Below are 24,950 nucleotides of genomic sequence, written 5' to 3' on the forward strand. Positions count from 1 at the left end.
AAGATAATGTAGATTAAAACCAAACAAAACAAAACAAAAACCCTGGCACTCTCCCAACACATAGAATGCCTAAATACTAAAGTATTAATGATTCTTCTTATCATCATCATCATCATCATCAATGGTCATTGTACTCTGTGGGTTTCTAATCTAGTACAGAAAACTTATATTCACAACCACAGTTCAAGGCTAGAGAGATGGTGTGGAAGATCTCAAATGCCATTGAAAAGGCCTTCATGCTGTAAAAATGGGAGGGTGTCATTTTTTTTTTAACATGGAAATAAAATGATCAAAACAATAATATAGGGGCCTGGGTGGCTCAGTTGGTTAAGCGACTACCTTCAGCTCAGGTCATGATCCTGGAGTCCTGGGATCAAGTCCTGCTTCGGGCTCCCTGCTCAGCAGGGAGTCTGCTTCTCCCTCTGACCCTCTCCCCTCTCATGCTCTCTCTCTCTCTCAGGTAAATAAAATCTTAAAAAAAAACCAACCCCACAGTATATAAGTACATTAAACTGGCAGCCATTTGAAAGAATGAATAAAGAAGAAAAGACTATCACAGCAGTATAAAGACTGCCTCCTCTCGGGGTGCCTCGGTGGCTCAGTGGGTTGAAGCCTCTGCCTTCGGCTCAGGTCGTGGTCTCAGGGTCCTGGGATCAGGCCTCACATCGGGCTCTCTGCTCGGCGGGGAGCCTGTTTCCCCTTCTCTCTCTGCCTGCCTCTCTGCCTACCTGTGATCTCTCTCTGTCAAAATAAATAAATAAAATTAAAAAAAAAAAGACTGCCTCCTCTCTAACCCTTTCCTGAAAGGTCAGAAGGGGAGGGGGGGAAATAAAAGGACACTCGTCCAGAATCTGGCTTCTGTCATCCCAGATGAAACAAAGGACTAAATTAGGATGCTTGCTTTAAGAGGAAAAAAACACTTAAACTGAGTGGTAAGTGGGGTGGGGTCCTATTTATGACATAAGAGGGCAAGCCCCTCCCCTCTGGTAGGAGAGTACTAGCCATACAGCCTCCTCCTGCTCCTAATCCCCCCTCCCACAGCAGGAGGCACAGAAGTCCATCACTTGGTACAGGAGTGGAGGTCAGCAGTGCCACTTGCCAACTGCCTTAGAACGGAAGAACCAGGGATGCCAAGATGAAGGAGTGGAATCCAAAGGGAGGTGCCATCATGAGAAATCAATGAGAGATCTGTGACAAAGGAGGTCTTGGGGGCCCAGAAGGATGAAATCTGGGAAAGCAATACCTCCCAAGATGGAAGTAACAACAATGGAACCACATTCTAAGTCAGTATCTAGGCATGACTTAGAACCTAAGCCACCCCAGACACCTATCACCCAGCCAGAGCCTGGGCCAAAAGTGACAGCCACAACCCAGCCAGCATCTAAGACTCATCAGGGACCCAATACTCAACAGGAACCGGCTCCCCAGCAAAGACCTCTCACTCAGCAGAATCCCCTTGCCCAACATGAAGCTGAATCCCAGCAGGAACCTAGCACCCAACAAAATTCAGCTCTGCAGGAGGAACTTCTTGCCCCGCAGGAGCCTGCACCACAGCAATCACCTCCCATGCACCGGGTGTCCTCCTCTCAACAGGAAGTTACCTCACAACAGGGACCTGGGCCAGGAAAAGAATCTGAAACTCAACAGGAGCCAGAACTGAGAGAGGCACAGGTTGGCCAGCCAGGATCCAGTCCAATGAAGCAACCTCCAGCTCATCGAGAAGCTGGATCAACACCTCCAGCTCAGCCTAGACCTAGACCCGAAAATGGATCACCTGACCAGAGTCAATCTACATCCCAAGAGAGACTGAGACAATCAGACCCTATAGCCCAGCAAAGAGCTCCAGCCCGAGGAGTGAAATCCCAGCTGAGATCTTCCACCGAGTGGGGATTTCTATCAAAACTACACCAAATTTCCACGCAGCGACCAGCCTCAGAGTGGAAGACGTTTTACGAGTGGGTCACAGATTCTGACTCAGAACCAGATGTGGGATCTCCATTAAAGAGCAATTCATCACCCAAGAGGGGTGGAACAGTGGCCAAGGGAAAGAAGCTGGCCTTCAAGGGGAAACATGAAGGGGCATCAGGGCATGGGGGGACATCAGCACATGGGAAGAGAACTGGCAGCCAGACTCACAGACACTACAGGGACGCAGGTGAGTTTGAGTCCAGAGGAACGGATCCTCCCAGAGACCATCAAGAGGAGCTGAGGACCACCAGTATGTCAGGTTGGCTCTGGGAATCCCTCAGCAGTCCTTGCAGACAAAGCTCAACAGTCCCATCTGATAGATGAGAAAGCTGAGGCGGGGAGACACAGAGGCCTTGCAGGAGGCAGGACAGATACTGGGAATGGCAGACCCCGGCTGTGACTTCTTCCCCACACCAGGCTGCCTCCCCACGGGGGATTTAGGGGCAATCAGAAGTGGGACAGGGCTCTGACCTAGGGGCTAGAAAATAGAGTAGCTGCCACCCCGCCCCCTCCCCCGCCAGTATTTGCCCATCGGTCCCCAAACTCACAGCCTTGGGGCACCTCCTGCCTTAGGCACCAGCCACCTGGTGCTGCACGTAGACCCTTACCCTCGCGGTGCTTCCATCCCCACTAGGGGTAAAATCGGGCCTCAGGGATCCTTGAGCTTTCCAGGTCGCCCCAGGCGGGCCGGGCGGCACCTACTCCTCTGCCAGGCAGGCTCGGTGGCCTGGGAGTTGTGTTCTCAGGAAGGGTGGCGTGGAAGAGGGGCTGCGGGGTCCGCCGAAGTCTCCAGCAAGGTTGAATCCGGACAAAGGGAGAGTTACCGCGACCAGTATGCGAGGGGGCCGGGCCCGAGACTCTGCGGGCCGCCAGCGCTGCCCCCTCCTCTGACGTGCTCAGGCCTAAGGGGGTACGTGAAGTCTCATCCATGCAATGAAGGGCTGGTTGTGGAAGCAGCCTGAGGGGAGGCAAAGCAGCCCCAATCCAGAAGCTGAGGGCTCCCGTATGGCCAGGTAGTCCAAGGGGCCGGCAATGGTGGCCGCGGCTCGGAGGCCGGTCTCTTCCTGAAGGGCTGGGCCATCTCTCTCACACCTGCGAAGAGAGTAACGATGTCTCTCAAGGGCAGGGCTGCGCATGTGCTTCAGGAGGGAAAGGAGGGTTTGAGGTCCGCTTTTTCCGGCGCTGAGGATGAAGAGCTCTTTCTGTAGGCTCCAGAACCCAGTGTCAGGGCACGCGCTCCACACACCAACCCGGCAGCCTCCCCGCCGGCGCCCCGTCGGCAGTTGACTGCGTGCGCATGCGTGAGCCTCGAGACTCTTCCGTCTCCCGCCTTTTCCCAGGCACGCGCCAGGCCCTCCGCGGCCGCTCTGGGCGGCCGATTCGCGGCTTCGGGCTAGTGCGCAGGCGCCGAGCATTCTCCTAACCCCCGCCCTTCCATTCTCTTGGAAAGGCCGAGAAAAGAACCCCGAGAAAGAGAGCAATAGGGCATACAAGGCAGGAAGAAGGCGGGGCTTCCTTTTCCAACGGCTATCAGGCAGAGCCACACCTCCAGTGCTGTCGCCCCTCCCCGGCATTGAATTGCCGGAGGACTTGGCCCACCCCGCCCCCCCCCCGCCCCGAGGCGGAGGCTCAGAGGCGCCCCTCTTTCCCCTTCCACCAGGCAGTCCGGGTCGCGTTCTAGGGAATCCCTACTTGGGAAGGTGAGTGGGAAAGCGAGGTTGAGAGCCAGCACTTGAGAAGAGCGAGGCTTCCCTTCTGGGGTGACCCCCGCGGGACTCCCCGCTAGTCCTGTCCGAAGGACACTTTTCGCTGTCCCGGGGCTGCATTTTCGTTGGTCACGGGCCCTTTAAAGTGTGCGAGGAGGCGGGGCCAGGCTTTAGGCCCAGGGCGGGACCCGGCAATGGAGTGCAGCCCGGATTGCTCAGGGGGCGGGACCCAGAGAAAAGCAAGCCCAGGATTGGGTGGTATGGGGGCCCGGTGGTGGTGCGCCGCGAGGATTGGCTCTCCCGGCGAGGCTCGGCGACTGGAATCAGCCCCCGCGTGGGGATCGCCGAGAATTGATGGAGTCTGACTGGGGAAGCTGGGTAGCCAGGGCCGATGGGGCCCTGGCCTCGAAGAGGGCCAAAGAGGGTTCCAAGAGTCGTAGCCGTCGGCGGTGGCGAAAAAGCAAAACGAAAGGTGAGCTTACGGGGGCCGGCTGCAGAACGGAAGGAACCCTGGACATCCTGCAGGGAACTGGGGACTGAGTGGACGGCTCCACGGCCCCGAGAAGTGGGGGAGCCCATGGGCTGGCCCAATGCCGCCCTGCGAAGGGGTGCGGGGATGATCCATTGTGAGAATGGGTGACGTGAGAGTGGAATATTACCCTCAGCCTAGAGACTACCGGATGCCCCAGTAGCGACTCGGGAACACGATCCTGAATGCGAGTCTCCAAGACTAGGGTTCCCTGTCCTGCTCCGTACTCGCTGTGTGACCGTGGGGGCGATCCTGACCTCGGTCTTTCCTACCAGGGAAATGGTTCGAGAGCCGGTTTTCAGGGCCCCAGCACTCATGAGAGGATAGTGGAGAGGTTTAGAAACTGTTGCTCAAAGAGGAAGTTTAGAGGGCATTCACTGTCAGGAAAAGGTAGGAGGAAGGGGTACCCCATAGTGGGAAGTGCCCCAGGCTCAAAACAGTATGACTCAAAACAGTCCATCCTCCCACCCTTCATTCAAGCCATGCCTCAGTTCCTTGTCAGCCCACCTGCTTCAGCTCAGCATCACAGGGGCCTAACTTCCTGACCTCCCCCCACTCTTTTTAAAACTAGGGGGCCCTGGGTACGCTTCAGACCACCACACCCTCCCTGGCGCAAAGAAGGGAGGGCTGTCCAATGGGTTTTCAAGGTGTCACATTATTTACAGATCTCACCAGACTGGAGAAAGACTGACAAACCAGCAGAGATGCTGCAAGCCCCAGGCAGGACCACACATTTTCTTGCTAGGGATGAGTATTTGTGAAGCCAAGTGAGGACTTGTGGGAAGTTCCTGTGAAGGAAAGAAACTGACGTAGCCCCCAGGCCCTAGAGACCCCAAGCTGATTGTTCTCTCTGCCTTAGGCAACATCATTAGCCAAAGACAGAACTAGAGTTGGCTACACACAGGCACATAGGCACACAAGCACACCCACACAGACAGGCAGACAGGCTCCGAGCTCAGGCTGGGACCTGAGGGCATTCACTGTCATACTACCAGACACAGCCTCACAAGCAGGACAGCATGCCCAGAGGCAGTACAGACCAAAGTTAAAAAACATGGGTGTTGCTGGTCTGGTTCCTGAGGTTATAAGCTATGGTACACTGGGCAACAGGCTGCTTCTTTCCCTGTCTGAACTTTCTGAGCTCTAAAATGGGCACAATGATAGGACTACCTGGCTCGTAGGGCTGTTGTGAGGTTTGAATGAGTGTAGCACATTAGACACAAGCACACAGCACGACTGCCTGAGGGGCGGAGGTTATGATGACTGTTACTTCCCAGTAGGCAGTGAGTTCCCCTAAGAAGGGGCCGTGTCTGCCTTGTTTAGCCCACATTTTCATAGCCTCACATGCCAGGCACAGAGGCACTCATATTTATTGGATTAGTAAGTGAAGGAATGTATAAACTGTAACACCGGGATAATAATAATTGTACTGCCCTCAGGGCTATCATGAGGACTCAGAATCCTATTGGGTGGGGTGCTTTGCACAGGGCTGAGCCAGTCCTACCCACAAACCCATGGGCCCACCCACTCCCAAAGACTCATTCCACTAAGCTCTGAGATCTACCTGTCATTTCCTGAGTTTCTGCCCTGGTGCCACGCCTCAGTAGGGTGAATCAGACCTTGCCCCAGCCCTCCAGGCTGGCTGCAGCAGTCCTAGTCATCAGTTTGATCTTGCCAGGAACCAATGACTCTAGCGTTATCATGATCACCAATTTCCGAGATGACGACGCTGAGGCTTTGAGGGAGCAAGGTCACCTGGGCTTCCTTACCTGGCTAGTGAGGGCAGAGAGATGGCCAACCCAGCCTCCTGAGGGCAGGAGTGTGTGAACTCAAAAATTCTCTGTGCCCCCACCTTAATTGTGGATCCAGAAGGCTCCAGTCGCACAGATTCGTTCACTGAACATTAACTTGTGTCAGGCCTGGACTCTTGGTGGTGAGGACAGACTCACACTGGAGCTGGGGACACAGACGTGAATCACATAATCCCACAAATCAGATATAATTGTAAACTGTGGCAAATACAAGAGGGAAAGTCCTAAGAAAATGAAAGAGGGAGGCTTCCCAGGAAGGTGACATTGGACCCAAGGATGAGCGAGTGTTGATGGCTGTGCAAGGGGGGCAGGGAGCCAAAGGAGACAGTGCGGACAGAGACCTTGAGGCCCAAGGAAGTGGCTCATTACAGCACAGAGGGAGCTCAGCAAGGGAGGGGAGGAAGAGGGGGCTGGGTGGGCAGGGAGCCCAGAGAGCACCTGGTTTGGGAGGCCATGTCCAGGATTGGGGGCTTTATCCTGAGAGCAAGGGTGGGGGTGTTGCAGGGGTAGGAGTATGTGACCGGACTGAAGTTCTAGAAAAATCCTCTGGCTGCTATGTGGAAAAGAGATTGAAGGGGGCAAAATCAGAGACACATAAAAACTTAATACAATCATCTAGATGAGGGGTCAGTAGAGGTGGGAGAAGGGCCAGATTCCAGAGGCTTCTGTGAAGGCAGAGTGGGCAGAACTTTGTGATGCATTGGCTGGGAGTGGGAAGTGGCCACACACACACACACACACACACACACACGGATGCACACAGATATGAGCTTACATGTCCATAAACACACAGACACATGTCTGTGCAATCTCACAGGCCAAAAAGAACACAGACACAGATACACTCACAGGGGCCACAACACATACATACACACAGGCCCTAGACATACAGAAAAACATACAAATGCACAGACTGGGAAAAAAATGTCACCCACCCACAAACACAGGCCAGGTGAACATGAGGCATGGCATGTTCCCACATACATACATACATCATGGGTAAGCCTCCAAGACACTCATACCTGACCACCCAGAAAGCAGCCACCTGAGACATGATGGAGAGAAGGAGACACACACACACACACACAGCAGAAACACTGCAGAGACCCCCTGAGCTGCCCTCCTCTGCCCTGTGACCATGGGCGGTCCTGTCCTCCTCTGCATCTCACTTGTCTCTGCTGCCAGAAGGGGCGAGGACAGTCCCAGCCCCTGGGCTGCGGCGAGCATGAGACGAGTTACCGTGCCTGGCTCACAGGGTTGTCAGAGCAGTGTTTGCCCTTTGAGGCAGACACACTCAGGGAGCAGGCTGCCCTCGCTGCCCCCCACCTAGCTTCTGCCCTGCAGGGCTCTCCCCTTCAGAAGCCCTCACCCCTCCCAGGCCTCAGAGCTGGCCCTTCCTCCTCCATCCTCGCTGAGCTGCCTTCCCTTCTCACCCTTGCTCAGTCCCCAGGGCCCAGAATCCAGGCTGGCTCCAGCTGTCCTGTGGCTCTTTAGGGCAAAGGGCTGGCGCGAGGCGGCAGGACCCCTTGGTCCCACCTCTACCCCAGTTGTTGCCCACGGGCCTTGGGCGCCTGCCTCTGCCCCAGTGCCCTCTGCCTGAGATTCTTGGCAAGTTTCTGGCAACCTCAATATCCCTTCCTCCCTGTTCCACCCAGCTCAGTCCCTGGGGAGCTGCCTAGAACAGGGCGAAGGGCAGGGCCTTGGAATCATGAAGGCCTGGGATTCAGCCTCTTCCTCGCCACTGCTCATCCCGGCCCATCCAGGCTCACCTGGTCACCAACCTCAGCACTGTCTCCAGAGGCCTCTATCTGTTCGTCTGGTTGTCTGTCCTGGGGAGGGGTGGTCCTCTCCCAAGCTCCCATTCACCTGCTTCTGCCCCCACTCTGACTCTTCACACTTTCTCTCCGTCTCCTCGGATATTTGCTGAGTAACTACCATGTGCCAGACCCCATGATGAGCCCTGAGGCCACCCCCTGCCCTAGGGGGCATGATAATCCAAAAGAAAAGAAATGGGGGCACCTTGGCGGTGTGGTCTGTTAAGGGTCTGACTCATGGTTTTGGCTCAGGTCCAGATCTCAGGGTCATGAGATCAAGGCCTGCATCCCGGCTCCCCATTCGGCGGGGAGTCTGATGGAGTCTGATGGAGGTTCTCCCTCCCTCTCCCTCTGCCCCTCCTGCTGTGCGCTCATTCACGGGCGCGCTCTCTCTCTCTCTCTCTCTAGCAAATAAATAAATAAATCTTAAAAAGAAAAAAAAAAAAGAGAGAGAGAAAAGAAACAGAGGATTCACCTACAGCCAAGCGGAGGACCTCAGGGCCTCCCATTTGTGCAGACCCCTTCCAAAACCCTGTCCCTAAGTTTGTATTTGTGATTTTACACCTTTTTTTCCCTAAAGAGCTTTACTTTTACACATACCAGCTTCATAGCTCCACAAAGTCTGGGTCTGTCCCTGGGGGGGGAGACAAACAACAAACATGTAAATGAACGGGTCTAATTGCAAGTGTATGAAATTCTAGGAAGAAATGCAAGTATGATGGCAGAGAGTAGTGATAGGGGTGTGTGTCTTAGGTGGGGAGGAGTAGTTAGAGAGGACAAGCCAAGGCCTGAAGGGTAAGAAAGAGCTGGCCAGGTAAGGAGTACATGGAATCACATCAGTAAGGTGTTTATTGAAGCCTCAGTTTCCCATATGTGAGGTGGGGATGACAGTCACAGCAGGATGGCCTGTGAAGGGTAAGTGGCACGTGCCCAGTATGGGGACACCACACCATAGGACTCGTGGCTCAGAACCCCTAGCTGAGCTTGGCACCACCCTTAATCGGCTTTTGTGCTCTCGGGAGGGACAGGCAGGGCTGGCTCTCCCCGCCTACCACCACCAACAGCTGGGGCCGGCTGTGCCAGGGCCAGCGTAGGGGACGGGACAGGAGCTGAGATCATTGGGCCTTTGCTCCCTGAAATCCACCCTGGGGAGAGGGAGGGCAGCTGGGCTGGGTGAAAAGAGACCGTTTGTTCAGAACAGAGGCTAAGATTCCTGGCTCCTAAGAGAGAAGAGGGTTGGCAGGCTAGATACCTGTTTCTAATTGTTGAGGGGGTTGAGTGTCTGGATGCCTGGGTCCAAGTGAGGAAGGGGCTGGGGCCTGGACTCCTGGGTTCTAAGGCAGAGGAGCCTGGGACAAGGACTCCCATTGAGCGGAGGCCTGGGAACTGGCAGAGGGGGAGGGGAGCTGGGCTCCCTGCTGCGTTCTAGCACATGGTTTCCCTATCCTTTCTGGGTGGGAGGTGGAGCCGGTGGCCACACCCTGGGCAGGCTCTGCTCCTCCCCGCTGGTTTATCGCCCCAGGCTTCTGCTGGCACCCGCCACTCTCAGCCCTAGCCCAGCCTGCAGCTCAGCCTGGGGAGAGCAGAGGTCCAAGCAGACTTCAGAAGAAGTCTGGGAGGGGTGAGTGCACTGTCTGCTGAGAGACAGGGGTGGTGGAGCTTTAAAACCCCAGGGGCTGCAAGGGAGGGGAGACACCTTCTCGGGGATGAGGCAGCAGCCAGGCAGGGTCCTGAGTGGGCTTCAGGAGGGAAGAGTCCCCGGAGCAAAGGGCACCATCTCCACCAAGGGAGTCAATGGCAGCTTGCCCAGGGCCTGGGTGACAGTACAGGGACCCCAGAGGGAAGATCACCAGGGACCCTGAAGTATGGGGAGTTGGGCCTAGGCCAGGGCAAGTTTTTGAGGGCCATAGCCAGAGGCCCAGCTTCCAGAACCCTGGGAGGGGGACCAGCAGAAATGAGGGCTCTGGACCCAGAGATCAGGGTTTGAATCCCGTGCTGCCACTATCAATGCAAGCTTCACCTCCTTACTGAACACCTCTGAGCCTCAGTTTCTCCTATAAAATGGGGATGCTACCCATAACAGTTGAAACAAGAATGGAGGCAGTCTGGTTCTCGGGGTGAGCAAGCACTAAAGGAACAAACACACAGAAAGTTCTTAGTGCAGGTCTGGCACAGAGGGAGCTCAAGGCTAATGGCAGAGATGAAGGTGGCTGTTCCAAGCAGGGGAATGGGGCTGGCCCATGCGATCTAAGCCAAGTGGAGAGGCCCAAAGACTGGGGGACCCAGCTGGGGAGCAGTGGGACTGACCGACCTGTGGGGATCCTTTTCCACAGAGGAAAAGGGAGGCAGCTGGAGCTTGGAGGAGGTTCCACAGCCAGATTCAAGGGACTAGGAGGGGACAGGATTGACTCCTCTGTTTTAAGTAAGGCTAGGATTATGAAATGGGTTCAGGAAGAGAATTAGGCTTGAGACAGGGTCCGGGGACATCACCAGGTAGATGGGAATGGATGGGCTGAGAGCTGAGCTCTCCCAAATTCTGGTGGAGAGGACGGGCCTGTGGGTGGCACCTGGGGCCTGAGAGAGGGGGGACCTAGTTAGGCTCCACACCTCTCAGAGAACCTCAGAGTCCTGGCCCCCAGCAGAGCAAGCACCTGAATTCTTGGGTCCCTGGAAGGAAGCAGAGGGGTGGGTAGACTCTGGGGTTGTAGGAGAGACGTGGAGCTAGGAAACCAAGAAGAGCCCCACATAGGAGATAGCAGGGAGAAAGGGGGTCTAGGGTCCAGAGACTTGGGTCTGCAAAAGGAAGGGGATGGGACATTAGACTGAACCCTTGGCCCTAGCTTGCCTAACAGAGGCTCCCCGCTGGCCCGCAGCCTCGCAGCTCACACACAGCATGGACCTGCGCACGATGACCCAGTCGCTGGTGACTCTGGCAGAGGACAACATGGCCTATTTCTCGAGCCAGGGCCCCGGGGAAACGGCACGGCGGCTGTCGGGAGTCTTCGCGGGGATTCGGGAGCAGGCGCTGGGGCTAGAGCCGGCCCTGGGCCGCCTGCTGAGCGTGGCACACCTCTTTGACCTGGACGCAGAGACACCGGCCAACGGGTACCGCAGCCTGGTGCACACGGCCCGCTGCTGCCTGGCGCACCTGCTGCACAAGTCCCGCTACGTGGCCTCCAACCGCCGCAGCATCTTCTTCCGCACCAGCCACAACCTGGCAGAGCTCGAGGCCTATCTGGTCGCCCTCACCCAGCTCCGGGCCCTAGCCTACTATGCCCAGCGCCTGCTGGCCACTAACCGGCCCGGGGGGCTCTTCTTTGAGGGTGATGAGGGGCTCATTGCTGAGTTCCTGCGCGAGTATGTCACTCTGCATAAGGGCTGCTTCTACGGCCGCTGTCTGGGCTTCCAGGTGAGCTCCCCCTGCCACAGCCCTGCTCCCCTGGCCCCACAGTGAAGGTGCCTGGTGGGCCCCCACCTGGCCCCACAGCGTGGTACAATTGCCACAGTGGTCAGTTTGCCTGGACTCCTGGGATAGTAGACCCAGAAAGGGGAAGCCATCTAGGGCTCAGGCAGCTGCACGGGACAGGGGGGGGGGGGGGGGGGGTCTCAAACTTGTGGCCCTTGGGTCGATTCCACCGAGTAGTAAGAAATCATCAACTCGCATAGCTCTTTGTGCCAGGATCCCCATGGCTTTCTATTATCCTATGCTTAGAGATCTGTCCAGTCTTTGTGGTGACCTGTCTGGCCCCTCAAATCATGAGACCCCTCAGAAGGGTGTTTAGTATTGTTCTCAAAGGCCTCTTCAAAAGCACACATCCCATTTAGTCGCCCCCCCCCCCCGGGGGGGTGGCATGTGCAGGAGGGAGGGAGCTAGCTCCATTTTTCAGAGGCTCAAGGCCACAGGACCCCAGGTCAGCCTGGGCTGTTGACTCAGGATTTTCCAGCTATGGGGAAGGCCAAGGGCACTTCCGAGTTGGTGACTACGAGGGGGACCTGGTGGTGGCCCCAACCCAGCCACTCCCACGGGGGTACTGCTCACCTTAGCACTGAAAGGAAGGCAGCCTTGGAGCCTTTGGACTCCGAGCAAAAGTTGTCTGGGGACTCAGAATTGGGGTGGGAGAGGGGGTCCTGGGGCCTCAGAGCAGAGGTCCAACGTATTCCTATGAGGTCAGTGCTGGGTGCCCCAGGCCCCAGGCACATCAGGGAAGCCCCCCGCAGGAGCATCTGAAGCTGTGTGACTCTGCAGCCCCTCAGATTCTCTCTGGGTCCCCCCAATCCCCCAGCCCAGGTGGGCTTGGCAGTCTCTCAGCGTTCTTTCCTGATTCCCCACAGAGCAGCCTGTCCTCACCAATCCAGCCTGGATGTTCCTGGGAACTTCCCTTCACCTAAGCTGACCCCCAGCAAATATTGATCAGTCCAGCTGGGCCAGCTGGCTCCTCCCTGTGTCCCGGCCACGACCTTGGAGTCACAGGAGAGTGATCCTGGGGCCACCCTAGCCAGCATTCCAGGCAAAATGGCCAGGCACCGCTGTGCTCTCTGGCCCACTGGGCCCCTGGCCAGGGGCAAGGTCATGCCTGACAGCTCTTCTCTGAGGGCCCAGCAGCTATGCTACAGAACTGGCTATGCCCTGTAAAATGTCAGCCCCCACAGGGCAGAAGCCTCCAGGGTGTGACGCTAGCTCAGCACCTCCTGCTGCCCACCACCCAGCCCCCACTCAAAGCCTAGTGCCTAGCTTGAAGTAGGATGTAGGCCTGTATTTGTTGAATGAACAAAAGAACCCTGCTGGCCCCATGCCCAGCTTCCTATGGCTTTTTTCCTCTGATCTTGTCTCCCCATTGTCTTTTCTTAGCTGCCTGCCTCCTCCCTCAGATGCGTCTCCCCATTTGGCTGTCTTTCTGCTGGAAGATCTCTGGCCCTGTCTCTGACCATCTCCTGTCTTCCTGCCACCCAGGAACTGGTCCCTGTCCATGCGCCTGGCCTCATCTCTGTCCTCGCGACTTTCAGGAAATCCCTGCATCACCTTACTCCCAGCCCTCTATGGCTCCACCCACATCTGGAATACACCCACATTCCTCCATGAGCCCCCTCTTCTCTGACCTTGGCCGCTGCCCCTCTCCCCTTGTTTACTCTGCTCCAGCCACACAGGTTACCCCCACCAAGCACAGGCTGCCTCAGAGCCTTTGCACTTGCCATGTCCTCTGCAGGGGCCAGCCTTCCTTTGCTTCATCTGGATCCCTCCTCCAGCACCTTCTGGATACCCATCTAAGTAGCCTGACCCCTAGTCGTCAGTCTGTGTCCCCTCCACCTACTGGTTTTTCAAAGCATTCCTTGACATTGAACATGCGCCTTTATTTGCTTCCTGTTGCCTAGAGCAATGTGAGTAGGAGCTCACTAAATGTTTGCTGAATGACGACGCCTTCCCCCAAACCACATCTCTGCCCCTCACTCCTGCCTCCAGTCCCTCCTGGGCAGCAGGTGACCCAGCAGCATCTCTCCACAGTTCACGCCTGCCATCCGGCCATTTCTGCAGACCATCTCCATCGGGCTGGTGTCCTTCGGGGAGCACTATAAGCGCAATGAAACAGGCCTTGGTGAGTTCCGGCCAGACCCTGCCTACAGCCCCACCTCCCTTCCCGTCCCTCCTCCTCCTTCCATCTCCCCCTACTGGAGTCCCTGATACCCCTCCTGACCCCCAGGTGTGACTGCCAGCTCCCTCTTCACCAGCGGCCGCTTTGCCATAGACCCAGAGCTGCGTGGGGCTGAGTTTGAGCGGATCATACAGAACCTAGATGTGCACTTCTGGAAAGCCTTCTGGAATATCACTGAGATTGAGGTGCTATCGGTGAGCAGGGGGCCTGATGAAGACCCCACGGGTGTTACAAGATAGGCACACTGGGGCCCAGAGACCCATCCCAGGCCATGTCAGGCCTTGGCGAGGCTCCGGGCTCGGGCACAGTGCGTGATGGAAAAGATGAGGGTGGGGATTGGAGAGGAGACATGAGGGGCTGCAAGCAGCTTGTCCCCAGCGCCCCTCCTGTCCCTTCCCACCAGTCTCTAGCGAACATGACATCAGCTACCGTGAGGGTAAGCCGCCTCCTCAGTCTGCCACCAGAGGCCTTTGAAATGCCGTTGATTGCTGACCCCAAGTTCACCGTCACCATCTCGCCCCCGCTGGCCCACTCAGGCCCCGGGCCGGTCCTCGTCAGGCTCATCTCCTATGACCTGCGTGAAGGACAGGTAGGAGATAACAGCCAAGGAGCACAGACAGCCCCCTTCCCCAGAGGCCCTCCCACCTCCCACTTCTTATACCTGCTCCCTACGCCCATCCTGTCTCTGAGCACATCCCTTTGGTGGGGTGAGGCCCGGGCAGGCTGCCCCAGCCTCACCCACATCATCCTCCCTCATCCCCTCGCCCCCCCACCCCCCGCCCAGGACAGCGAGGAGCTCAGCAACCTGGTGAAGTCCGAGGGTCCCTGGAGCCTGGAGCTGCGGCCATGCCCCCAGCAGGCACCCCGTGCACAGTCCCTGGTGGTGCACATCCACGGCGGTGGCTTCGTGGCCCAGACCTCCAAATCCCATGAGCCCTACCTCAAGAGCTGGGCCCAGGAGCTGGGCGTTCCCATCCTCTCCATCGACTACTCCCTGGCCCCCGAGGCCCCCTTCCCCCGGGCACTGGAGGAGTGCTTCTACGCTTACTGCTGGGCTGTCAAACACTGTGCCCTCCTCGGTGAGCCCCCGCCCCTTGCTGTCACCCACTCCCTGGTCCTGCCACCAGCCTCTACTGCGCGGGGAGAGAGCCATTTACCTGCTCAGGCCTCAGTTTTGCACCTGCTACCTCCGCTCCCATCTCCTCCCACCCAGCTCTCTGCCACCTGTTCACCCCCTCCTGTCCCACTGCTCCCCGCTCTCCCCATCTAGCCCTGATACCCCACCTGCCCACCTCTCCATGCCCTCGGACCTTTTCTTTCCTCCTCCTCTCTCCACCCACCTGTCCTGCACGCCCAGCTCCCTGGCCCTCGCTCCAGCCCATTCTTCCAACTCCTCTGACCTCCTGCTTCTGACATCTCCAGAGGCCCAGGACAAGGCAGGGGTGTGCCCCAGGGCACAGGGATGTGGCTCTTTTGTATGGTCAGCTGAACCCTGCCCTTCCATCTCCAGGCCTCCACTGCCCCTCCTTCCCGAAATGGCCCCTGGTCTCTCTATTTCCACCACCTGTGCCCCTTGCTTCTGACCTCCAGCCTCTCAAGCTCCCCAGAGCCTCATGATCTCCACATCATCAAGTCTCCCTGATTCCCCGACCGCTGTCCCCCAAACCCCTCCCTCAGTTTACCAATCTCTAAAATCGCAGTTGGCTAGACCTTGGGGTTGGAGCCCCCATACCCTACCTCTTGAGAGTCCAGTGCTCCCAGCTCAGAGCTTGAGTTCCTCCCTGCCAAGCTAACCAAGCCCTCTCCAACCCCCCTCCAACCCAGGCTCAACAGGGGAACGGATATGCCTCGCAGGGGACAGCGCAGGTGGGAACCTCTGCTTCACTGTGTCCCTCCGGGCAGCAGCCTACGGGATACGGGTGCCGGATGGCATCATGGCAGCTTACCCGGCCACGATGCTACAATCCACTGCCTCTCCCTCCCGCCTTCTGAGCCTCATGGACCCCCTGCTGCCCCTCAGTGTGCTCACCAAGTGTGTCAGCGCCTACGCTGGTAAGGCCACCACACACACAGCTGGGGGCCTGGGGAGGGCTTGGACGCTGGAGTCCTAGAGGGATGGGGGCCAGCACCCAGTCTCCCAGGGCTCGGGAAAGGAAATCAGAGACTCCTGGTCCCCATTGAAGCCATCAGATATTCTTGGGTCCCCAGGGGCACAGAGGCTTGACGTTGCAAGTGCTGAGACTGGGCCTCAGCCCTCCGCACACACTCCACAGGTGGAGAGACAGAGGACCCCTCCGACTCGGACCAGAAGGCGCTGGGCATGTTGGGGCTGGTGCGACGGGACACAGCCCTGCTTTTCCGGGACCTTCGCATGGGTGCCTCCTCATGGCTCCACTCTTTCCTGGACTTGAGTGGGAACAAGTCCCACAGGAACTCAGTGCCCACAGCAGGTGAGTGAAGTCCTCCCCTCACGCATCCATTCGAGGTGGAGAGCCCAGTCCACCCGAAGTCCTGGGGGGAGGTGAGGGGCTGTGTCCTGGGGTGCTCAGGAAAGCAGAGATCACCTTCTGGCTCTAACCTCGTATTTATCCCTGGGGACTACCGCACAGCCTTGATTTTCCATGACGCTCCACATCCTGGAATTTCCAGGACTTCCAGTCCACCAGGTCATCTCAGAACTTCCAGGAACTATAAGAGTTAGCCTTCCAAAGGTTGTTACGTGTGCTGATTTTCGATCCTGAGAATGCCACTCAAATCTCTTGGGCTCTCAGAGAGGAGTCCAACCCTCCTAGATTCTTCCCAGACTTTTAATAGAGACACATGGGGGTAATACCCCACTCCAGGGGCTGGCCTACGAGCCTAGGGGCAAGGAGATCAGCAGACTGCACAGACCTCAGTCAGTGGAAGAGATTCCTAGCCTCAGGGCGGGTGGCAGGATCCTCATGCATCCAAAAATCACTAACATCCAGGGATCTATTTTTTTCCCACCATTTTTTTTTTTTAACATTTTAATGATCTTAAAGACAGCCAACTCATTTTCTATCTCCAGCACACCAAAGTACTTTTTGAATAATAGCACATGGGCAAAAGTAGATACCATTCCTATTCAGAAAATTATTCCAACCAAATGTGTCCTACTTAAGATTTTTAAAAAAGATTTATTTATTTATTTTACAGAGAGAGAGAGAGAGAGAGAGAGAGAGAGGAGACAAGCTGGGGGAGTGGGAGAGGGAGAAGCAGGTTTCCTGACGAGCAGGGAGCCCGATGTGAGGCCCCTGGGATCATGACCTGAGCCAAAGGCAGGCGCTTAATGACTGAGCCATCCAGGCGCCCCTACTTTAACTTTTTAAATCTTAGGATATTCAAATGAATGCAAATACACACAAAAACAATTAAAAGGGATTTGAACCTAGGATCATTGAGCCCTGGGGCTTTCCCTAAAGGTCAGAGGTGGCAAGTACAGCCCCTAGAGGCACACAGGCCAGTCTAGCAACCTCAGGGGGATGGGGGCCAGGGACCCAATCTGGGAGTCTTGCTTTGCTCCTCCATGAAATGAGTACGGTCGGGGGACCTGCCTCATGAGTTTGTTGTTGGGACTTCATGCAACTGTTTGTGCTGAGCACCCAGCACAAACTCGACACCAGTAGGTGTTCCTGGCAGAAGCTGGCAGCCTGACAGGCTGCGCCCCATGACTCCCCATCACTGGTTCCGTGCCTGTGACCCTCTGGGTCATGAAGCACTTAGGCCGTTATTCTCCTGTCGTCTCGCATCTTGCCTTTGAGGATTTATGTAGACAAATTAAAAAAGAAAAAGATCTGCAGAAGGCAGCATCCTGGCCCTAGTGGTAAGCAGCACAGATCTGATCAGATCAGCCAAGGTGGGCATTCCATGCTGGCCAAAGTGCATCTCCAGCATCAGCGGGGCACTTCTTGGCTCACTCAAAGGGAAGGGATAAAACCAAAGCACATGAAGGAAATGTTGGGAACAGATCTTTGGGACTGCAGGGGTGGGGCCCCTGAGAATCAGTTTCCCAAGACTCTTTAGCTCCCTGTGAACACGGCTTCCTTTCACACCGTGTGGGCCTGCTCGCTACTCCTCTGTGGATACCCTGTGTCGAGTGGCCCTCACAGGCTGGCTCGGCCTCGTGCTGGGGTTGGGGAGGCCTACTACTACTACTAAGACATGAGGATAGCGTATGACCTCCCAGTGGGGAGCCGTGGCTCATCCCACTGAGTCCTCACCACCTCCTGTGAGGTAAGGACTATTTTTATGCCCTCTTTGTGCAGAGGAGGAAACTGAGCACTCAGAGGTAAAGTGACTTGCATTTCACCATCCTGGTCACCACACACACAGCCCTCCACCTGACTCCTTCCACCTCTCGGAGTTGCAGTCGGGGGCACGTGGGGCTCTCCACCCATCCCCAAGGACGCAGTCCGGGGGAACACGCAGCCTCCAGAGCCCTGGCACGCAGCTCCTCCTCCACAGGCCGCTGTCCTCCCCCTGACCCTTCCTGCCAGCCACTCACTCACCCAGTATACAGAGCCAGGATGGTGGGTGGCCCCGGCTGGCCGCCTGACCTGGCCCCTCTTGCAGAACCCATGCAGCGCAGCCTGTCTGAGGCAGCCCTGGTCCAGCCTGAGGGCCCGCTGGGCACAGACTCCCTCAAGAGTCTGACACTACACGACCTGAGCCTAAAGGGCAGCTCTGACACGTCAGACACCCCAGAGCTGTCACTATCCGCGGAGACACTTGGCCCCCCCACGCCCTCGGACATCAACTTCTTCGTGAGCCCCGACGACGCGCCAGAAGCTAAGGCGCCGGATGAGCTGAGCACCAAGGACAGAGGCTGTAGCGCGCGCGCCGCCTTCCCGGAGGGTTTCCACCCCAGGCGCTCCAGCCATAGCACCACCCGGATGCCTCTATGCTCCTCGCCCATCGTCAAGAACCCCTTCATGTCGCCGCTGCTGGCTTCCGACAGCATGCTACAGAGCCTGCCACCCGTGCACATTGTGGTGAGCGCCAGACTGGGATGGTGCAGGGGCAGGCGGGTGCAGGTGCACCTGGGGAAGAGAACCCCGGAGCCGGAGCCACAGAGGGGGAGGGGGAGGGCTGTCGGGGAACCAGGGCTGCCATTTCCTCTAGGGACAGTCGGGGAAGGGGAAAGAGGCGGTGGGTCTGGGGGGTGGGGGATGCCGGGCCGAGCGAGGCTCATTCTCCCACTCTCCGGCCCCTCCCCTCGTTCCTCTGCCCCTTGCCCGCCCCGCCGTCCCGCAGGCGTGCGCGCTGGACCCCATGCTGGACGACTCGGTCATGTTCGCGCGGAGGCTGCGCGGCCTGGGCAAGCCCGTGACGCTGCGCGTGGTGGAGGACCTGCCGCACGGCTTCCTGAGCCTGGCGGCGCTGTGCCGGGAGACGCGGCAGGCGGCTGCGCAGTGCGTGGAGTGCATCCGCCTCATCCTCGCCCCGCCCGCCGCGCCGCGGGTCTGAGCCCTGGCCCCAGCCGGGAGTTGGGGCTGCGAGGGGCGACACTAAAGGCCTCTTGTTCCCATCTCAGCCGGCCTCCGTGATGAATGCGCCCCGGGTTGGGTGGCGGGGCCCCCCTGAGGGGCTCCCGGCTCCCTCGGGCCGAGCGGGAGGGGCAGGCTGTGCCTTAAGGTGGGAGGACGGCCAGGGGTAGGAGTGGGGGCGGGGGCCCCAAGCCGAGACCCTGGCCTAAGGGGTGGGGGTCGCACACCAACTAGTCTCCATGGACAGCTGGAGCTGCACTCCATCATTGCCTTCTACTGCTGCTGTGACCGCCGCAGGGTGGGGGCCTGGCCCTACCTGGCAAGTCGGTTTGGTTTTATTCCTTTGTAAATAAAAGTATTTAATTAGTTTGGCCTCTTGCAAATAGGGTCGGGTGTCGCCCACCAGGGGGCAGCATCAGGCCCTGCTGCTGGGATCCGAGAAGCCTGGCGGTAGAAAGCTGGGAGTCCAGCTTCTGGATCCTGAGGAAGAAGGGGACTGCAGGCCCGGATTCTTGGGTGCGGAGGGACTGGACACCCCTACTAACACACACCACCTTCAGACTTAATCCAGGTGGTGTGCCGGAGGGCTCTGGGTTCTCAGCTACTCCCCTTTGCAGACCCAGCCCCCGCACCCACCCAGAAAAGAAAACCCATACTTCCTAGAGAACTACAGCAAACTTAACAGGGAACCAGAAACAAAACTGGTCACCCCAAATACTGGAAGCCCAAGCTCTGCCCAGCTGTGACAGTCACTCAGTCCCTCAACCAAGACTCGGAGGTCTTGCCCTTTCCTAGGCCCGGGGTTTAGAGCAGAGATAATTTCTATCCAGGGCCTGCCCTCAAGGGACTTGGGGGGAGAGTGGGCAGAGAGACCCAGACACAGGCTGTCACAGTCCCCTCAGATTCCATTAGTGGTAGTCAAGGAGGGCTTCACAGAGGAGGTGATATGAGCTTGACCTTAAAGGAGAAGTGTAAGTTCGCTAGGCAGAAGAAACATGCAAAGTTGTGAGAGCTACTGGGCAGTTATCAAAGCCTCTCCCTGGCCAGAAGGTCAGATGCAAAATGGGAAGTGGCCTGAGGGGCCTGGAATGGTCAGCAAGAGCAGATCCTGAAGGGCTTGGAGTGCAATCTGGGCTGTAACTGGAGGGCAATGGGAGCAGTAAGAAGGACTCTGAGCAGGGGAGGGACAGGATCAGACCCTGAAAGGGCCTGCTGGGACATTGGGGGATGGACTGAAAGGGGCAAGTCCTGGAGGTAGAGAAGGCTGAGGACAGGGATGAGGGTAGGGAGTAGGAGTAGGAGCCATAACTGAGGTTGAAGAGGACTTACTGAGGGTAGAGCAGATGGGGGTGAAAATGGCACCCAGGCTAGCCACAGGAGCACATGGACAGTGAGGCTGTGTCTTTACTGGGAAGAGGCTCTGGTGTGTACAAGGTAGGTGACAGTTATGTTTTGCACATGGAGAGATCAAAAGGTATTTGTGAGACCACCCAGGGGGACATTGAGGAGGCAGCAGGAGGCAGGAGAGCAGACTAGATGCTCACTTCTGGCTGGAGCTAGATTCTTTCCAGGAAGAGTGGACAGATGGGATGAGCAGAGGGTCAGGACAGAGAGAGTCCTGAGGGTCCCCCCAGGAAAAGGGTGGGCAGTAAAAGGGGAGTCAGTCCTGGAGGGTTCTGAGGAGGAGCTGGAGAGGGAAGAAGCTAAGCAGGAAACAAGAGGACATAAAGCAAAGGGGATTTCTGGTGAGAGGGAGTGGTCTGGGTGAGATGAGGATGGAAATATCCCTAACCTCAGCAGGAAGCGGGTGGGTCCTTGGTGACTTGTCCAGAGCCATTGCAGGGCCAGGGATGTGAGCCAGACATGGAGGGCTGAGGAGGGAGTGATTTGAGGAGGTAAGAGATTTGGCCAGTGAGTACCTCAAGTCTTCAGCTATGAAAGGGGTGAGAAATAATTCAAGGGAGCTTGATGTAGTGTGTGTGTGTGTGTGTGTGTGTGTGTGTGTGTGTGTGTTTAGAGATGACAGAACATGTTTTAATGCTGCTGGGGAAGGAAGGGAGAGAGGGAGACTGAAGATGCAGAAGTACAAGAAAAGTTTCCTGAGCAGATGGGGACAAGGGGACCCTCACCACAGAGGCCCTCATTCAACCAATAAGTGACTTCGGAGCAAGGGCTGTGTGGGGGAGGGAACCATGGCCCAGAACTCTCCCTAAAGGTCCTGTTCCCTCGTTGAGCTCATAGAACCCCTTGTTCATCTCCCCCAAAACAGTCAACCAGCCACCAACCTGCTCCTATTTCCTGTCCCCATCTCAGGGACAGCTCCTGTATGCCTGTAACCCAGGCCAGAACTCTGGGTCTTGTCCTGGACAGCCCCACAGCCCATCAAGCCCCATATGCAATTGTTTCTACCTCCTGAACCCCTCTCTGCCTTATCCCCTCGGTCTCTGACCTAATCCACGCTTCATCTCCTGCCTGGGTGTCTGCCCAAGCCACCTTCTGGGCTACTGGCATCCAGTCTTGTTCCTCCAGTTCTGGCTGCAGCTCTGACCTGGTCTTCCCCTGCTCTAAACCCTTCCATGGCTCCCCACTACCACCCCGCTCCAGGACAAAGTCCGGGCTGCCAAACTGGCCTTGCCCACTTCTTCCTCTTCCAGCCTTACAGGTACCCCACTGCAAGGACCTGACTGGCCTCCTCCTTGGGCACCTACACACAGTAATATTCCCGCATGCTTTGCTTTCCCCGCTTATGCGGAAACATCCTCCAACACGCTCTTCTCCTTTGCTTGGTACTTCCTGCCCCTCCAGGATCCAGCGCCAATGTCCCCTCCTTCGGAAACCCTTTCCTGACCCAGTAAAGCTAAAAAGAATTATCCTGTACTCCCCCACCTCGGCACACCCCTGCCCATCAACGTGTCCGTCCTCCCATCTGACCCATCTGACCTTGAGGTCAAGGCCTACGCCTGACTCGTCTTGGTCACCACTGTCGTCGGCCAGCACAAGGCCTAGCACACTGGAAGCCTCAGGAAACCTTTAAGTAATAGTGGCTGAGTGTGCGATGAGCCAGCAAGCGAGTGGCAACAGAAGGAAATGGGAAAGCCAATGAGTGGGAGAGAGAATGAGGGCTGGAGAGACGGAACCGATGGGTGCGCACGCCGGGTAGGAAGAGCAGCCGAGGATCAGGTTTAGGGTCAGAGGAATGGAATGGAGAGATGAACGTCTGGGACTCAGTTTCTCCAACAAAGCTAAATGCTCGGTCCCCGGGCTAAGCGGACCCTCCGCCTTCAACCCCACCAAGCCTCGCCGTTTCCCCTCCGAACTATGTCCAGAATCCCTGTACTGGGCGTACAGGAAGGGGCTCACCGACTGCACCCGCAGAACCTGTTTCCCTCATCAGCAGCTCCAGCCTCAGCAGTGCGTCGCGGGATTCCCACCCCTCAGGTGCGCGGCCTATTGGTTGACTGGCAAAGACTAGCGGAGACTGGCGTCCTCCAGAGCCTATCGCCGTCCGACTTAGGCCGTGCCCTCCGCCTACCAGTGAACGTCCCCCGAGGGCCCACGGCGATAGGGGCGGAGCGCCTATTGGCTGGAAGATAGTGACTGACGTCATGGGTAGCTTATCACAGCCAGCCTCCGGAGGCCCGCCTCTGGCAGCGGAGGGCGTGGTGGGCTACAGAAGCGCCCCGAAAGTGGGGTCTGGCTGCTCGCACTGCTCGCTGGCCACATCCTCGGGTCCCAAGGGAAGATGGAGACTTGAGAAGTCCGGACTCCTTGGTCCTGAGGGAGGAGGGATGGAGGAACCTAGACTTCAGGGTCTGAGGAGCATCTGAATGGATGCTTGGCTCTTGAGGGAGGAGGGAGTTGGGAACCTGAAAGACTCATTGGTCTGCTCGGGGATGACGGATTTGAGGTTTAAGATTTTATGTGGCTATTTATGGGATTGGAGCCAGGCCTTGCCCCAGGCAAGAGTTCCGGGTCCCGCGAGGTGAGGCTTAGAATAGAGATGAAGAGGAGGCGGCTTAGGGGAAGCTCTGGCTTCTTTGTGCTTTTCCACCACCGCCCCCACCCCCCAAGGAACCCTGTCTGCCAGGGGCACCCAGAGCGGGAGGAGACTTGAAACTCACATGGAGACAAAGAGAAAAACATTGATACCAAGAGAGATTAAAATGCTAAAAACAATAATTATAAGAGAGCTCTCTCTTGCATGGCATGGACAGGGGCCCCGCTTCTATGCGAAGCATTTCGGTTAATTATCGCATGTCTTCCTCATTACAGTTCTAAAAGATCAGATTATTATAATCCCCATTTTACAAGTGAGAAAATTGATGCCCAGTGAGGAAGAATCAAGATGCAGATGTAAAGAGACAGGAAAGACACACAACACAGATGGAGATAAACAGACAAAGCAATAAAGACAGGCCCAGAGAGGTTAGAAAAGGTAGATAGCAAACAAAGGAAGAGGGGCTGCAAGTGGGGACTCCTGGGTGGGGTGGGGGGTTGGGGTCTAGAACTCCTGGGTCCTGGGGTTGGAAGGACCCAAGACCAGGACTTTCAAGTATCTCCTCTCCTGATTTCAAAATACCAGACTTGTCCAACCTCACTGTGGGTGTTGGACCCGGTTGGGGTAAAAAATAGTGATTAGGAGGGGGTAGGTGTGTCATTATCCTATTAGGAAGTGATAAGAAAATGATTCATGGGGGTGCCCCCAGCCTGGGAGGGGCCTTACCCCCATGGCTTCTGTTCTTTCATCTGGACAGTTTGGGCCTCAGGAAGGACTAGGGAGGGGCAGGGCCCTTTCTGTCCCTCTCCACCACTGTGTCTCCATTACTCAGAACTGTCACTAAGCCCCACCATGGAGACAAATGGGCCACCCTGGGACATCTCTCTGGGTCTCTCTGCTTTCCCCACATCTTGAACCAATGCCCACCAGAGGTCCTGGCAAATCGTAGGAGCTCAGCAACTGTGTATCAAATGAATGGACAACCTCTCTGTGCAGTCCTTCCTCCGTCCCCATCCTAACCATCCCTCTGTGCCCCATTGTGTTTCTCAGCCTCTCCCTGGCCTCACCCATCTCCTCCCACCTTCCCTTTCACACAAGGGTTTCTTCTGAGGCCACAGGACCCCTCATCCCCAATAAGAAGAAACTGAGACTTTGGGGTACCTGGGTGACTCAGTTGGTTGAGCATCTGACTCTTGATTTTTAACTCCAGTCATGATCTTGGGGTCCTGGGATCAAGACCTGTGATGGTCTCCATGGTCAGCTGGGAGTCGGCTTGAGATTCTCTCCCTCTCCCTCTGCCCCTTCCCCCCTCAAATAAATAAATAAATATTGGAAGAAGAAGGAGGAGGAGGAGAAGGGGAGGAGGAAGGGGAGTAGAAGGAGGAGAAGAAGAAGAGGAAGAAGGAGGAGGAGGAAAAGAAGAAACTGAGGCTCATTTTGGGAGGAGGAGGAGGAGAAACTGAGGCTCGTTTTGGGAGGAGTTGCCCTCCGAGGGTCACCTGGGGGACATGAAAAGGAGGAGCTGAGAGTGGGTTTCTCACTCTCAGCTCACAATATACAGACACATTGCCGGCATCTCAGAGTCAGAAATGCAAGATCAGGACACCTGGGCGGCTCAGTCGGTTAAGCATCTGCCTTCGGCTCAGGTCATGATCCCAGAGTCCTAGGATGGAGCCCCACATCACATCGGGCTCCCTGCTCAGTGGGGACCCGCTTCTCTCCTCTGCCCCTAGCCCTGCTCTCATGCTATCTCTCGCTCTCCCTCTCTAAAAAAAAAAAAAAAAAAAAAAGGCAAGATCACAGCGAACATGTGCCCTTAATACCTGCTTAGTGGGATCTTCATTTGCACCCACACAACCAGAGAATCATGGGCACCACACGTGATCGCCTACAAACACAAACACAAACACAAACATCAGCACACAATCACACAATCACCCTTACTGACAACACACACAGAAATACCTTAT

At 56.6% G+C, this 24,950-nt stretch overlaps 1 protein-coding gene and 1 long non-coding RNA gene across 5 annotated transcripts; one reads left to right on the plus strand and one right to left on the minus strand.

The window, feature by feature from the left end:
* Positions 1-1,221: 1,221 nt before the first annotated feature.
* On the plus strand, positions 1,222-19,350 carry LIPE (lipase E, hormone sensitive type). Of its 4 annotated transcripts, none has more exons than XM_032841848.1 (10): positions 1,222-2,155; positions 10,702-11,237; positions 13,329-13,419; positions 13,525-13,670; positions 13,880-14,065; positions 14,261-14,555; positions 15,301-15,528; positions 15,750-15,926; positions 18,070-18,488; positions 18,751-19,350. In XM_032841848.1, exons 1-10 carry the CDS (start codon positions 1,222-1,224, stop codon positions 18,961-18,963), a joined length of 3,225 nt encoding a protein of 1,074 aa, XP_032697739.1. In that variant the 3' UTR covers positions 18,964-19,350. The 4 variants fall into 4 exon arrangements, with proteins under 4 accessions (XP_032697739.1, XP_032697742.1, XP_032697741.1 ...); XM_032841851.1 differs by lacking the exon at positions 1,222-2,155 and adding an exon at positions 3,606-3,668; XM_032841850.1 differs by lacking the exon at positions 1,222-2,155 and adding an exon at positions 3,701-4,146.
* LOC116857608 lies at positions 13,157-22,393 on the minus strand. Its single transcript, XR_004380774.1, has 2 exons — positions 22,344-22,393; positions 13,157-13,393 (listed from the first exon to the last, which is right to left on the minus strand). It is a non-coding gene; the product is annotated as an uncharacterized LOC116857608 (long non-coding RNA).
* Positions 22,394-24,950: the final 2,557 nt, after the last annotated feature.

This window comes from Lontra canadensis, unplaced genomic scaffold (assembly GCF_010015895.1).
Source record: "Lontra canadensis isolate GAN:19392208 unplaced genomic scaffold, GSC_riverotter_1.0 scaffold125, whole genome shotgun sequence".
Taxonomy (NCBI): domain Eukaryota; kingdom Metazoa; phylum Chordata; class Mammalia; order Carnivora; family Mustelidae; genus Lontra; species Lontra canadensis.

What these genes read in the sequence shown, in the direction of transcription:
- LIPE (XM_032841848.1), top strand. Translation starts at nt 1,222, where the DNA reads ATGAAATCTGGGAAAGCAATACCTCCCAAGATGGAAGTAACAACAATG. An exon ending in GCGCAATGAAACAGGCCTTG is followed by an intron (nt 13,420 to 13,524) that starts GTGAGTTCCGGC and finishes CCTGACCCCCAG; the next exon opens with GTGTGACTGCCAGCTCCCTC. An exon ending in TGCCACCCGTGCACATTGTG is followed by an intron (nt 18,489 to 18,750) that starts GTGAGCGCCAGA and finishes GCCGTCCCGCAG; the next exon opens with GCGTGCGCGCTGGACCCCAT.